The sequence below is a fragment of the Carassius auratus genome, chromosome 43, assembly GCF_003368295.1.
Source record: "Carassius auratus strain Wakin chromosome 43, ASM336829v1, whole genome shotgun sequence".
Taxonomy (NCBI): domain Eukaryota; kingdom Metazoa; phylum Chordata; class Actinopteri; order Cypriniformes; family Cyprinidae; genus Carassius; species Carassius auratus.
The window spans coordinates 4478279-4492196 of record NC_039285.1 but is presented as its reverse complement, the minus strand read 5'-3'; the positions used below and the strand labels follow the sequence as shown (position 1 = coordinate 4492196).

The following is a 13918-nucleotide window of genomic DNA, read 5'->3' as shown; positions in this document are numbered from 1 at the left end:
GTTGTTTACAGACATTATGTACAATAGTAACTGTATGCAAGATTTCAGGCATCTGAAATCATAAGCTATGCTACAAGCCTCAATGAATATTATGGATTTGATGCCACTACTTTGATAGCCCTTATATCTAATCTCCATCTGAAAGGTCAACGATTTGCCATTAAAATATGTGATAATAACAGTTCCCCCAAACTGCCACCTAGAAACATTTAATTTTAATACGTATTGCGCTGATGGAACTTTTTACAGTCCAGTAAAAGGAATAAATAGATGACACTGCATTATTGGTTAAACTGTAAAAGTGGCAGGCATATTTATCTGATCCTCTGTAGTCTGTTTCACTTCATGTCTGACCTTCGATGGCTCACAAGATAATAGTTACATACTTTTAACTAATTAATACTAAATTGAAATTAAATTGAAAAATATGTACTGAATGTAATATTCAAATGGAAGTCTAGTCTCCTATCTATGTATCAGATAAAGGTATTATTTTACTGATTTATATTTCACCTGGGGTCAGAAGAAAATTAATTATCTTAATGTGTAAAGATTTGTAAGAATGTGTGCATGGACGATTTACAGTAGGAAATAACATTATCAGTTACAGAATATGAATGCATACCAAACAAATGTCTGACTCTTTCTGCAATTATTGAACTTTAAGGTAATGCAGATTACATAAGTAAAATTAATGGAAGAAACTAGTAGCTAATGGTACACAAAAAAAGAGGAAATAAAAACAGATTTATTTAAACTACAGGTTAAATGATTAAAGCTCTATGTGCAAATTAACTGTTCCATAGATCAGCTTTTGGAGGCCACTGTATTTCACATCCTTGGGCTTTGTTTGTTTGATTTTCTTTCTTTTTTTAAAGGATATTAACAAGGTCTCTACTGCCATTTAGTGGCTAAAGTCAGAAATGCAATTTAACCATGTATTATGTTAATAAAATATTTAATGAGATATTGGGACAACGATTCTGTTAATTAAATTTTGGGCACAAAAACTAAATCATGAGAGAAAAAGAAGGTTTTTTTAAAGATATAAATATTTCTTCTAAATACACTTCTAAATGTTTTTCTTTAAATTACATGATTTGACCTTCAAATTAAGTGAAACAAAAGTGTTTATATTTTCCATGTTTATAATATTGTTTGCAGCCTACTACAATTCAGTTTAAAACTTTAATTTGTGCTGAAATGCTTTGATTTAACTGGCAACATATTTATTTATTTTTTTTCTTATTAAATAAGATTTCATTGTGAGTTTATGGATATTCTAAAGAACTGACCAATATTACATAATTCATATTTCTACTGTATTTTATTGTCTACAGTAAATTTACAGAGTGAAGGAACATTCTTTTATTTATCAAGGGCTGCACTAAATGATTGAAATATTGCAAAAGTATTTCTGCTCCATCTGAAAGCACTGCAAGTTTTGCTTAAGTGCATTTGAAAAAGGCAACATGCGTCAAACATCTTCCAAACATAAGCATGTATGAACCTCTTGCCCAACATTTATTATTTATTAGTTTTTACTCCAAACTCACTTCATAATGTCAGTCGAACATTTGAAATAAAATTCTTTCTGAGATGATGTGGCTTCTTATCCAGAATAAGATTCTTAACATATTATTCTATATTATTCCATGGTCTGCCTGCATAATCGATTCTGATTGGCTGGCAGGTATGCTTTAAGGGATAATCAACGGCTAGCCATGCATTAAAGGGTTAGTTCACCCAAAAATCTAAATTATGTCATTAATGACTCACCCTCATGTCGTTCCAACCCCGTAAGACCTCCGTTCATCTTCGGAACACAGTTTAAGATATTTAAGATTTAGTCAGAGAGCTCTCAGTCCCTCCATTGAAGCTGTGTGTACGGTATACTGTCCATGTCCAGAGAGGTAAGAAAAACATCATCAAAGTAGTCCATGTGACATCAGAGGGTCCGTTAGAATTTGTTGAAGCATCGAAAATATGTTTTGGTCCAAAAATAGCAAAAACTACTCTTGTGGTATGATGGAACTTTATGACTCCGACTGAAAGATTTTTAATGATTACAACCCCTTGCCTGCTCTGAAGATGGAGGGGCTTAAGATTTTTGATTTGTGGGGTCTCATAGATTATTTCTGTTACTGCAACTTGGTGATGTCTTGTCTGTCCCTTGCAGTGCCCCAGGAGATGCTTGAGCTCGCCGCAGTGGATAGCGAATCATCTGTGCCGGAGTCTTGCAAACGAAGGTCAAGGAGGAGGGCAGCAAGGTCCACTGCAGTTCTCCCAGAACCCACTCCAGTCCTTAAATCTGAACCAGAGCCTGATCTGAGTCAGGTGGTCCTGGATTACCTGACTCCGGTGATCTCAAGTCTGGTAGTCCTGGAGGACCTGACTCCAGTTGTCTCTGATGTCGTCACTGAGCTGCTCGATCTTCCTGCTGCTGCCACAAACTAGAAGATCGTCTTTGCCTTTCACATCAGGGCTGTTCTGCTTGCATGGGCCGCTTCAGAGTCCACTCCAGAGTCTGCTCCAACTGTGAGCCTTCAGAATACACTTGAGAACCCACACTGTAGTCTGAGTTCACTCCTGAGCATACTCAATTTTAAAAGTTCACTTTTGAGGTCGTTCCAGTCCAAGAGTCTACTACGGAGTCCGCTTTAGTTCCTCCCAAGGTGGTGGGTTCTGCTATATAGCCCCTCGAGGCAGCAGCATCAGGTTCAACTCCCCTCTGGAACATACCGTCCATTACAGAACACTCAACCTGCCCTGTTATGGCCAAGGAGACTGATTGAACGGTCTGCCTGTCCCGTTACAGCCTTCAAGAGTCTAACTAACATATGTGCTTCTCTTTGCAGTACTACAGGAGTTGCTGGGAGGATCATCTGCCCTGTCAGCTTCGTTGAGGTGGTCATCGGTTACGCCTTTTATGGTCTGGCAAGCTCCTGGTTCTGCCGGGGTTGTTCGGCCAGAGCCTCGCTGGTCTGTCGCTCTGCTTCGCCTTTGCTTCCTGCTCTGTTGGACCTGCACTGGCCCCCTGCCTTGCCATCTCTGCCTTGGCCTCCTGCCTTGCCAGCTCTGCCCTGGCCATCTAGCCTACCTCTGTTTCTGGGCCTCTACATGGGCCTGGCCTGCCCCATATTTCTCCAGTATCGCACAGCCCTGATACCCCTTTTTTTTTACTCTCTGTGCATGTCACAATACACTCATGAGCATGTGACCTTGTTATTAGAACTGCAATATGGAAGTATGGACTACATATACTGTGCATTTATGGATTTTTGTTTTATTTTATTTTGTGCTCCACAGATTTGTAACAACAATGCAGATTTTGAATGATTGGTTGATTAATTAACGGTTTTTCAAAATTCATCGGAGGAAATCAGAAAATACTTACAGAGCCCAAAATACATTATACTCTGAAATACAACCAGTGAAGGCCTACAATAACGTCCATAAGCGGATGCATTGGATGCAATGTCAATGTCCAGTCCATATGTAAACAAAATCTGTTTATGATCAACGTTTTGTTTATCATCAAATTCTAAAAATTATAATCACAAATTAAAAATAAATAAATAAAAATTTACCAGACCATTCCAAAATATCTGTAACCAACGGAAAATTACTGCCAACAAAGTCCTGACAAATACAAATCAAGTTCCTGTGTGACGTCAAGCAGTCAGTCAGGAGAAGGCTCGCGCACATTTCTCACCCACACACAGTGAGCTGCAATCGTGTCAGACCGGTTACCGTCTCAGTACTCTGTAAAACACATCGATTGTTTTATACCATTTTTTTTCTCTCTTTTAGAAGAACTAAATCCAAAATCAAAACTGAGGTTTCCTTAATAAAGGTAGGGTTCTTTTTTTTTTTTTTTGTATTTAACGTAAGATAAAATGGCTGCTGTTAGGAGGTCGTGAACGCAGAAAATGGCGTCGTTATAGAACAAACACCTGAGAGTGTTGCTGCTTGCTTTAAGGTTAAAGCAAAATATTGATATACGTATCAGTCGTTAGATAGATGAATGTGTCTATTATGGCTTCTCTCTGTGTCCTGAAGCGTGGACAGTGTTATGTGACCAAACTCAGCATGCAAGCTAGCTATTACGCAAAAGCTTTTATAGTAACTTAGTGGAAATGCTGAGCTATAACGTTATCTGTTTACGTTTTTGTTATAAGCCTAAGTGATTTGTTCGTCTTTCAGGCTTTCAAAATAATGAAAACATAAAGACGTTAATATTTTTTTTCCTGGTTTTTCTTTTAGCCTGCTAACGTTACCGTGTTTGCTCAAGGTTTGGCCTCTTTTGTTATGAAAGAAGACAAATAATTTGATTTCGACCTAATATATTCGTACTATAAACTATTTTGATAATACTTGATCTCAGTCTCTGATATAGGCCGTTTCATCTTTAGAGGAAGAGGAAATCATTCGATCTGATCAGACTATCTTAGTAACGTTACTTCCAGTGTGTGTAATACGCAGCCATTTATGAACGTGCCAGTTGTGTTTTGTCATGTTTACTTGACTCCTTTCTTACTCTGTTTTTTCTGCTTTCTCTCATGCAGTTCGGATTTCCCCACCCCTCCCTTTGATTATTATTCTTTTGAAGATTCTTCGTTGTCAAGCCGCCAAAGTGGAGAGTGTGATTGCAGAAGGGGGTGCTTCTCGTTTCAGGTGAGAAAACATTATGATTGGCAAAGACTTGGCTCCCATTCTTTCTTGACTGTTACCCATCAATGGAAGAAACGGAGCTTAGCTATAGCTCTAAAATATATTTTTTAAAATTGCCTTAGAAATATATTTACATCGTTCTTTGTTCAGCAGAACCTTTCTTTTGAGACACCATTTAAAATGTGATTTTTCCCAGTGTTGAAGCTTTCCAGGTCGAGATTATCTGTATAAATAGACCTATTCTCAATATTGACTGGCATTTCTCTCTATTGCACACTGGTTCAGTTGCGTTTTAGACCCGAGCATCTGCGTTGACGCTACGCCAGTCGCCTTGAGCAAGTGGAGAGTTCAGTTTAACTTAACTCATGACCAAGGGGTAAAGCATTTGCCTGAATTTTTACAAGGTTGTTTGAATTGAAGATTGATCGACTTTGAACGAGATGGGGGAACTCTTTTTAATAGGTGTCTTAAAATGGAGTCACTCAGATATAGCTATAGATTGATATACATACCACATTAAATATAAAAAGTCATCAAGTTTATTAACTGGTCCACCATTTCCTTTCTCTATGGCTTGGTTTTTTAAAATGGTTTCCACAACTCCAGTCATGTGTTGTCTTGTGGTTGTTGTGCAAATGGCTTTCAGAAGTTGTCTAATCTAGCATTGCTTTTATAATTCTAGTGCTTCTTCGGGCGGAGGAGGAGGTAGGGGTGCCTCTCAGCACTATCCCAAGACTGTCGGTAACAGGTAAAAATTTGTTAAAGTCAAGAATAATCCGGCATTGAAACATTCTTTGGAGACTCTAACCGCTCTGTTTGCCTTTCAGCGAGTACCTGGGGAAAACCCCAGGGCCTAGCGTTCAGAGATGGGTTCCTTCACGAAGCACTAGACGAGATGTCAACTCCTCCAATGAAAAAGAACATCACGATGCAATATTTAGGAAAGTGAGAGGGTGAGTGACCTTAAGGAGCATGAATATTCACTTCAGCAGGAATGGAGCTAAAAGAAGCCTCTGTTTTAAATAAATAAAATGAGCTCTTTCTTTTGTTCATTGTGCTTTGAGACATGTGAGCACGTTTTTGTGGTTTGCTAAGCCGATGATCTCATGCTCAAATAAGCACAAATCTCTACATGTGGTAGACAGTGGTCTTTATTTTAACTGGTGCAAGATGTTTAATTCATTGCTCTTGTTTCTCGTTATTTTATTTTTTAGCATACTTAATAAGCTGACCCCCGAGAAGTTTGACAAGCTATGCCTTGAGCTTCTCAATGTTGGTGTAGACAATAAAGTTGTCCTCAAAGGTGTCATCTTGCTGGTAAGATGCTTTTGTGATATATTAAAGTATACATAGTTTGACGACTGACTGTTCTATTTATATTTTTACCACATTTCATAATGGTGTTCAAGAATTTGATTGAACCATTTAAATGTAACCATGGTATTGTTTATTTGATCAGAAACATACTGAAAACAAAAATGATGTGATATTACATTTTAAATGACTTCTAATTAAATTTTTGAAAAGTAAAATTCCTGTGATGGAAGAGCTGCATTTTCAGCAGCCATTACTCAGTCTACAGTGTTACGTGATCCTTCAGAAATCATTCTGATGTGTGCACACAATTTAATTTAATTATGCAATTGCTGCAAAAACACAACATTCGCCTCAATCATGTTTTTAGTGCAAGTTGAAAATTGGTGAAGAGCTTAAAATGGTACGCATCTTGCTGACCTAAAACTTTAATGGTAGTGTAGTGATCAGCAAGCAATCAGTTGTTTCACTGTCGTGATGATTATAATAATAATAATAATAATAATAATAAAACAAATATTTATAATGTATCTTACTAACCTGCTCATTACTTAGCTACTTCTAATAAATAAAATAAAAATCTCAATAATGGTTTAATGCTGATTCTGACCATTAAAGCAACAACAGTGCATTTTGACCAATTTGTAACGGGGATGTTAGGATAAAAAAAACCTATAGATATCGACATGCATTACTCGTGTTTATCCATTACGGAAAAACTGTGGTTACATTAATTATGTCATCTATCCTGTAGATCGTAGACAAAGCCCTAGAAGAGCCCAAATACAGCTCACTCTATGCTCAGCTATGTCTGCGTTTGGCAGAGGATGCACCAAACTTTGATGGCCAAACACCTGAAATACAGTCGTCACAAAAGCAGAGCACAGTAAGTACCTGAATCCTATTATAAATCCTATGGCATAACCGTATTTCTTAAATTTTGTTCAATCTGAAAGAGCTGTGTTATTCCCAAACAAATCTTTGTATTCCAAATTGATTTTCCCCGTAACTTAATTTTTATTCTAATTGTGTACTGTGTGTTTGTCTGCAGACTTTCAGAAGACTTCTAATTTCAAAGCTTCAAGATGAATTTGAAAACCGCACCAAAAATGTTGACAGTGAGTTAATCCCCTTAAAACATCATAGGTGTTTTGTCTTTGACTTATGCTGTGTTGCTGGTTTCTAACATTCAGCTGTCTCTTCATTTAGTCTATGACAAACAAGACAACCCTCTCACCTCTGAGGAGGAGGAGCAGCGTGCCATTGCCAAGTTCAAGATGCTTGGCAATATCAAATTCATTGGAGAACTCGGCAAACTTGACCTCATCCATGAATCTATCCTTCATAAGTGCATCAAAACAGTGCGTATCTCTTGAAGCATTTTAATCTATTGGTTTCATTATATTATGTTCTTTTGTTAGTGGTGGCTCAAAGATTTTGATTACTCACCCTCTCTACCCTATCTGTAGCTTTTGGAGAAAAAAAAGAGGGTCCAGCTCAAGGACATGGGAGAGGATCTGGAGTGTCTCTGTCAGATAATGAGAACTGTGGGGCCCAGACTCGACCATGAAAAAGCCAAGGTACCACCTGTCCCAAAAACCATTATTGTTATTCAGCAGTGCAAAAGAGGATTGATTGATACATTTTAAAACACCAATTCATTTTTCACATTTTCTAATTTTTAATGATCTTGTGACAAGTGAACACAGTTTTAAAGCACACAGTCAAATCTTGTTATTTAATCAAGAAATTATTATAGTGCGCTCAAGTGTTGAGAGTTGATTTGTGATTTGTGGAAAAGTACCCATAGTACCTTTTAAGAACAAAACACATCTTAGACAGATAATTATTATTATTTATTTTTTTTGTGTGTGTGAGCAGTTTTAAGATATCTGTGACCATTGTAAAGAACTCAGAACAGGAGTAATTTAATCTCTCTTATGAGAACCTGTCAAAAGCTTTGCCGCAGCATTTTGAACCAGTTGTAAGCATCTAAGCAATGATTTATTAATGCCAACATAAGAGTTGCAGTAATCTAGCCTTGTAAATACAAGGCAATGGTTTCACCTTGGCTATTAAGCTCAAGTGATTAAAAACAAGACCTAACCACAGAATAAATGTTTCTCAAACTTGAGATCATTTATTAAAAAGTTTCAGTTTTGTCTTCATTCAGATTTTAAAAGTTTAAGGACAGCTGTAGCTTAATTTCTTGTAAACAGACAAAGATTCTATTTGCTTTTTACTATTCTTTTGCAAAGGAAGATACACTTGCATTTCATCTGCGTAGAAGTGAAATGAGATTCCATTCTTATGAAAAAAAATTGATCCAAGGGGTAAAATATACAAAGTAAAAATAGATGATAATATGGTCCTTAAATGATAACTAAGACTAAATGAACATGCAATATCGTTGATGAAAATAATGACTAAAAGTAGTTAAAAGTACAAAAACTTGATCAAAATATTTTTTTGTTGAAAAGCCAAAATATTTCGAAACCTCAAGTCCCTCAATAAGTGCTTTTATGTTAAACGGATATGCACTCTGCCCGTACTTTTTGCTTTGTCCAATCAGGCAACCCTTCACACTCCCTCTGCGGAGGCGCTGTGATCTGAAAACACCGACATATAGTTCTGTTCAAGTAAGCTGGAGTTTAGCAATCTCCATTTGAGGTATTCTGCTTAAATGAAAGTGTCATTCAGCCAGTCTGTGTTTGCTATAGTGGTTTGCGAATTGTAACGTTACTTACACAACCTCTGTGCAGCAAGAAGTCTTTCTGCTATTGCTTTTTTCTATGATGTAATATTTGAGAGTAGGTTTTTGTTACACCACTTTGTATAATGTAGACAAGGTGAGTGTATATCTGGTTAAGGGCTTGTTGCACCAGCTAGACATAAAAAAGCTAGCCGTAAGTCCTATGCTGGGCTTTGCAAAGTTTTACGTCCAGCCTAGTCTTACGACTGGGTGTATGTCCAGCTGGTGCAACCAGCCCCAGGTGTTTATTTATCCTCTAATTGATATCCTATTAATCTGGACACTAACGTTAGATTAGGTGAAAGAAACCATGCATACGAGTCAATTTTCTATTGATTTGTGCTTATTGATGAAAGTGTAACGTCTGATGAAATTTAAAGATTTCTCAAATGACAACAATCATTGCGATTTAAAATTGAGCAAAATATATATTTTCTTAATTTAAACAATTATACACATTTTCATAATATTTTCGTCTTAAATGTAAGTTTCCACAGACTAAAACTAGACTAAAATTCTCCGACATTTAGTCACCTAAAAACCTAAAACAAAACAAGTTAACTACATTTAATAAACCTACATTTGACACAGGACTAAGACTAAATTAAAAATAGTTGACAAAATGAACACTATACATAAGTGTTATTTGCAGGAATGATCTCTCATCCATTGTTGCCTTTCCCACAGTCTTTAATGGATCAGTACTTTGGCCGGATGCAATCCTTAATGAACAACAAGGATTTGCCTGCAAGGATTCGTTTCCTATTGCAGGACACTTTGGAGCTGAGAGAGAACAATTGGGTCCCTCGCAAAGCTTTCATCGACAATGGACCAAAGACGATTAACCAGATTCGTCAAGATGCAGTGAAGGCAAGTCAGCATGTTGTTGTTGTTGTTTATTTCCCCTTTTCTTAAAACTGTTAACCGTTATCTTTAAGTAGCGAGTTACTGACTCTGTTACAAACTGATGTCAAATTTAAATGTTGTTTATTACAAGTCTTTATCTTTCCCCTCTTCTCTAAAGGATTTGGGTGTTTTCATTCCACCCATGAACCAGGGAATTAGAATGGACTTCTTCCTAGAAGGCCCCTTCATGCCGAACAGGATGAAACTGGATAGAGAAACTCTAGGGGGATTGGCCGATATGTTTGGTCAGATGCCAGGTGAGTTTATCACCTGCCATGGAATGGATGGATAGATAGAAATAAATATGCTATGTATTTTTCTTTACTGTATTTATATTTGCAGGTAGTGGCATAGGGACTGGTCCAGGTGTGATCCAGGACAGATTTTCCCCCACCCTAGGACGTCATCGTACAAATCCTCTTTTTAATGGCCACAGTGGACACATGGCTTCCCAACCACAGTCACAGTTTGACTTGGGTATGAAGCCTTTCATCAAGTCTAACCAGGTAAGCATAGATGTTTTTGCAGCACTTACCTCTATAATTAGCAATTCCTAAAAAATTACTAAATAACTATGTATCCCTAGGGACAGAATCAGCATTTTCACAATCAAAACCAGAACCATTCAAACCAGCAGCAAGCTCAATCCAAGGACATGCATCCACGTTTCAAGAAGGGGCAGCTCAATGCAGATGAGGTAAACCAGAGGCACTGAGTGCTTAGTAAAACCGAAACGTCTTCCGCCCTGTGATTATAAAAAGACGCGTTATTCTGAGGGACTCCACTGGATGGCAGTTTTCTTACTTTGTCTGCTCTTTGTTTATTACTCGTCCTGTTTTTTCTCTCCTCCTCATGCTTCTCTTCTATCCCTCACTCTTAAACTGCCAGCCAGTCCACTGACTGCGATTATGAGATATGAGGGTGTGAATTGTGAAAAATAGTATCAAGCATTTTATTCTTTTTAACTAGCCTAAAAATGTATTGTATATTTTTCCCGTGATCCATTCTTCCAGATCAGCCTTAGACCTGCTCAGTCGTTCCTCGTGAATAAAAACCAAATGCCAAAACTGCATCCCCACATCCCTACCATGATTCCACCAAGTGCTCAGCCTCCACGAACACAGACTCCACCACTCGGACAGGTAGAACATTCTCTCAGCTTTGCTGAACTCTCTTTAGTTAATTTGGCATATCTTTTCAAATTTTCCTTGGAATGAAATTAGGAAAAATCAATAATTTCCTTGTGTTCTTTTTAGCCTCCTCAACTTGGTCTGAAAACCAACCCGCCTCTGATCCAGGAGAAACCTCAAAAGACTACTAAGAAACCAGCGCCTGCTAAGGAGGAACTGCTGAAAATGACTGTGTGTATCTTTGTTGTCCTACCCTTTTGTGCTCAAAGCATTTATCGCCATTTGTTAGAAACTTTCTAATGGTTTGCTGATTTTGTTTACAACAGGAGAGCATTGTGACAGATTATCTGAACAGTAAGAACATGGAGGATGCTGTCAGTGGTGTGAAAGAGATGAAAGCTCCCAAACACTTTCTGCCAGAGATGTTGAGTAAAATTATCTTGTGTTCTCTGGAGAGAAGTGATGTGGACCGGGAGCAGGCTAGCACTCTTATCCATACATTACGCACTGAGAGCTTAATCACTGGGGAAAACTTCATGCAGGTACGTTACCTTGCTTTTTTCCCCTTCAGCAGTCAAATATTTGTTTAGTGTTTCATTATATAATTCCCATGATTATGATTTTTGTCAACAGGCTCTGCTGAATGTCTTAGATCAATGCCCTAAGATAGAGGTGGACATTCCTCTGGTTAAGTCATACCTAGCACAGTTTGCAGCACGGGCTATCATTGCAGAGTTGGTCAGTGTGGCAGAACTGGCTCATCCACTGGAGAACGGCAACCACTTTCCTCTTTTCTTGCTATGCCTGCAGCAAGCATCCAAGCTCAAGGACCGTGAGTGGCTCACAGATCTCTTTCAGCAGAGCAAGGTCAACATGCAGAAGATGCTTCCTGGTATGTCTCCTTTCTAAACACAACTCTGAAATATTTGTTTCTGATTGGTCATTCACAGTATTCTTTATTCATTTATATGTGTATGTGTTTGTGTGTGTATATACACATATATTTTTTATTAAATAGGATTGATTTTGATTACATGCTGTATTTAACTTTGGTATTTTTGTTTCTCAGAAATTGACCAGAATAAGGACCGTATGCTGGAGGTTCTTGAGGGCAAAGGTTTAAGTTTCCTTTTCCCCTTGTTGAAACTGGAGAAGGAACTGCTGAAGCAGATCAAGGCAGACCCCTCCCCTCAGGCCATCTACAAGTGGATCAAAGACAACATTTCTCCCAAACTCCACACTGACAAGGGCTTCATCAACATACTTATAACCAGGTACAGCCCATTAAATGTGCATTACATTCATAAATGGAGATATAAAAGACTGAGATTGATTGTAAATGACGTCATTGTTAACAACCGTTACTGTTTTTCCACTTAACAGCTTGCTGCAGTATATCTTTGCTGAGCTTGGCGTGGACGAAGGTGATGAGCAACTGGCCTCCCCTTCTAAAGAGCAGCTGGACCAGGAGAAGCAACTGCTACTCTCCTTTAAGCCAGTCATGCAGAAGTTCCTCCACAATCAGGCTGACCTGCAGGTCAGTGCCCTGTATGCCCTGCAGGTGCACTGCAATGCCAGCGCTTTCCCAAAAGGTACAGAAACGACTGATTGTAACCTGCTGTGCCTGTTAAGATTTTCTGAATGTTAATTTTTATTTTTTTATTAGGTATGTTGCTTCGCTACTTTGTCCACTTTTATGACATGGAAATTATTGAGGAGGAAGCTTTTCTTGCATGGAAAGAAGACATTTCCCAAGAATTTCCTGGAAAAGGGAAAGCCTTATTCCAGGTATGTGTATTTAACTACTCTAAACTTGAATGTTCTCAAATGCAAAGGTTTTTACTCTGGAGTAGAAGAATGTACACTTACAAGTCTTTAATCTTTCTTTTTCAGGTGAATCAGTGGCTGACTTGGCTTGAGACCGCTGAGGAAGAGGAGTCTGAGGAGGAAGCTGACTGATGATCCAGACTAATCTTCCAGTACACATTAATTTCCTGCAACATAACTGACTTTCTTCTCTTTGGTTCCTTCACACTTTGCAGTAGCTCACACTCGGCCAATTATAGTATACTGCTGCTAGGCTCATGAATTAAACAAAAGACCGTTTTCATAACATCTCTAATGTTTCTCGCATCATAACCAACGTCAGGCTTATCATCTTTGGTTTCAGAACCGCTATGCTTTTTCAGTAGAAAAAGTGGTAGTCAAATCTTCCTTTACGTGTTCTGTCTGGTTTAATTTGTTTTCGTTTCACAAGACACAGGACAGAAAACCTTTCAGCGTCTCAGCAGGTGTGAAATTTGTATAGAACCAATGATTTGTTAGCAGTCTGTCTTGGATATTGATTAAAATGAATCATGAGATCCTTGTGGAATGGCCTTAATAGGTTATGCTGTAGATGCTTTTACTAGTGTTATTCTGGGTCGGTTGCAATATCCTTCACCCCAGTGCATGATTTAAACATCTGTAAAACTGTAACATGTTAGCGGTTTCCATTTCTACCTCCTACTGAATAAGCGTTATTTAGGCTTCGATTATGTGTAAAGTTTTAGACTTGAATTAAGATCCAGAACATCTGCGTAGTTAGATTTTTGCACAATACACTACCTAATATCTCCGCTTACAATAGAGTTGAAGTGCTTTCCATTGAAGATGCAGAAATCAGGCTACTAGTGTCAACTTGATGCCTCTGCTGCCCCAGCCTTACTTCATTAATGTTGTCTAAAGTGTGTTCTGACAAGGTAACTGCAATGTGTTCTCTGTATGATGGCAGTAGTAATGTTGCCCTTCAGGTCCCGCTGATCTATTGCAAATTATTCCAATCATAAACATCGAAGTGGTGGGTTATTTGAACCTGCCTCAATGAAAATCAGAAAAATCTTTAAAACCCCTAAGCGATGAAAGGCTTTTGCCCTTGTCAGTAAGCGGTTCTCAAGACAACCCTTTATTGACAGGTGTTTTAACTGTATAGGACAAAGTTAATCTTGTGAACTTGCGTTTGCCAACATATTAACTGCAGACCAGCTGTCAGAAAGGAAATGGCTTATGATTGTCATTTTAAGGCTGTTTAGTGCTGTTTTCATCACCACTATTGCTGAATTCACAATAAAGGAAAAACTTGATTATCTTGAAGTGTTTTCAT

General features: G+C 38.0%; 1 protein-coding gene and 1 non-coding gene across 2 annotated transcripts; both read left to right on the top strand.

Moving 5' to 3' along the window:
* The first annotated feature begins 3672 nt into the window (after nt 1-3672).
* On the top strand, nt 3673-13901 carry LOC113061512 (eukaryotic translation initiation factor 4 gamma 2-like). Its single transcript, XM_026230674.1, has 22 exons — nt 3673-3856; nt 4569-4677; nt 4960-5050; nt 5357-5422; nt 5502-5627; nt 5889-5991; nt 6743-6874; nt 7040-7106; nt 7198-7349; nt 7458-7568; nt 9428-9610; nt 9765-9903; nt 9989-10152; nt 10233-10343; nt 10660-10788; nt 10903-11007; nt 11103-11318; nt 11410-11668; nt 11846-12050; nt 12160-12368; nt 12443-12564; nt 12670-13901. The coding sequence occupies exons 3-22, from the start codon at nt 5040-5042 to the stop codon at nt 12733-12735; spliced, it is 2676 nt and encodes an 891-aa protein (XP_026086459.1). The 5' UTR covers nt 3673-3856; nt 4569-4677; nt 4960-5039; the 3' UTR covers nt 12736-13901.
* On the top strand, nt 10387-10571 carry LOC113061921 (small nucleolar RNA SNORD97). Its single transcript, XR_003278473.1, has one exon. It is a non-coding gene; the product is annotated as a small nucleolar RNA SNORD97 (small nucleolar RNA).
* Nucleotides 13902-13918: the final 17 nt, after the last annotated feature.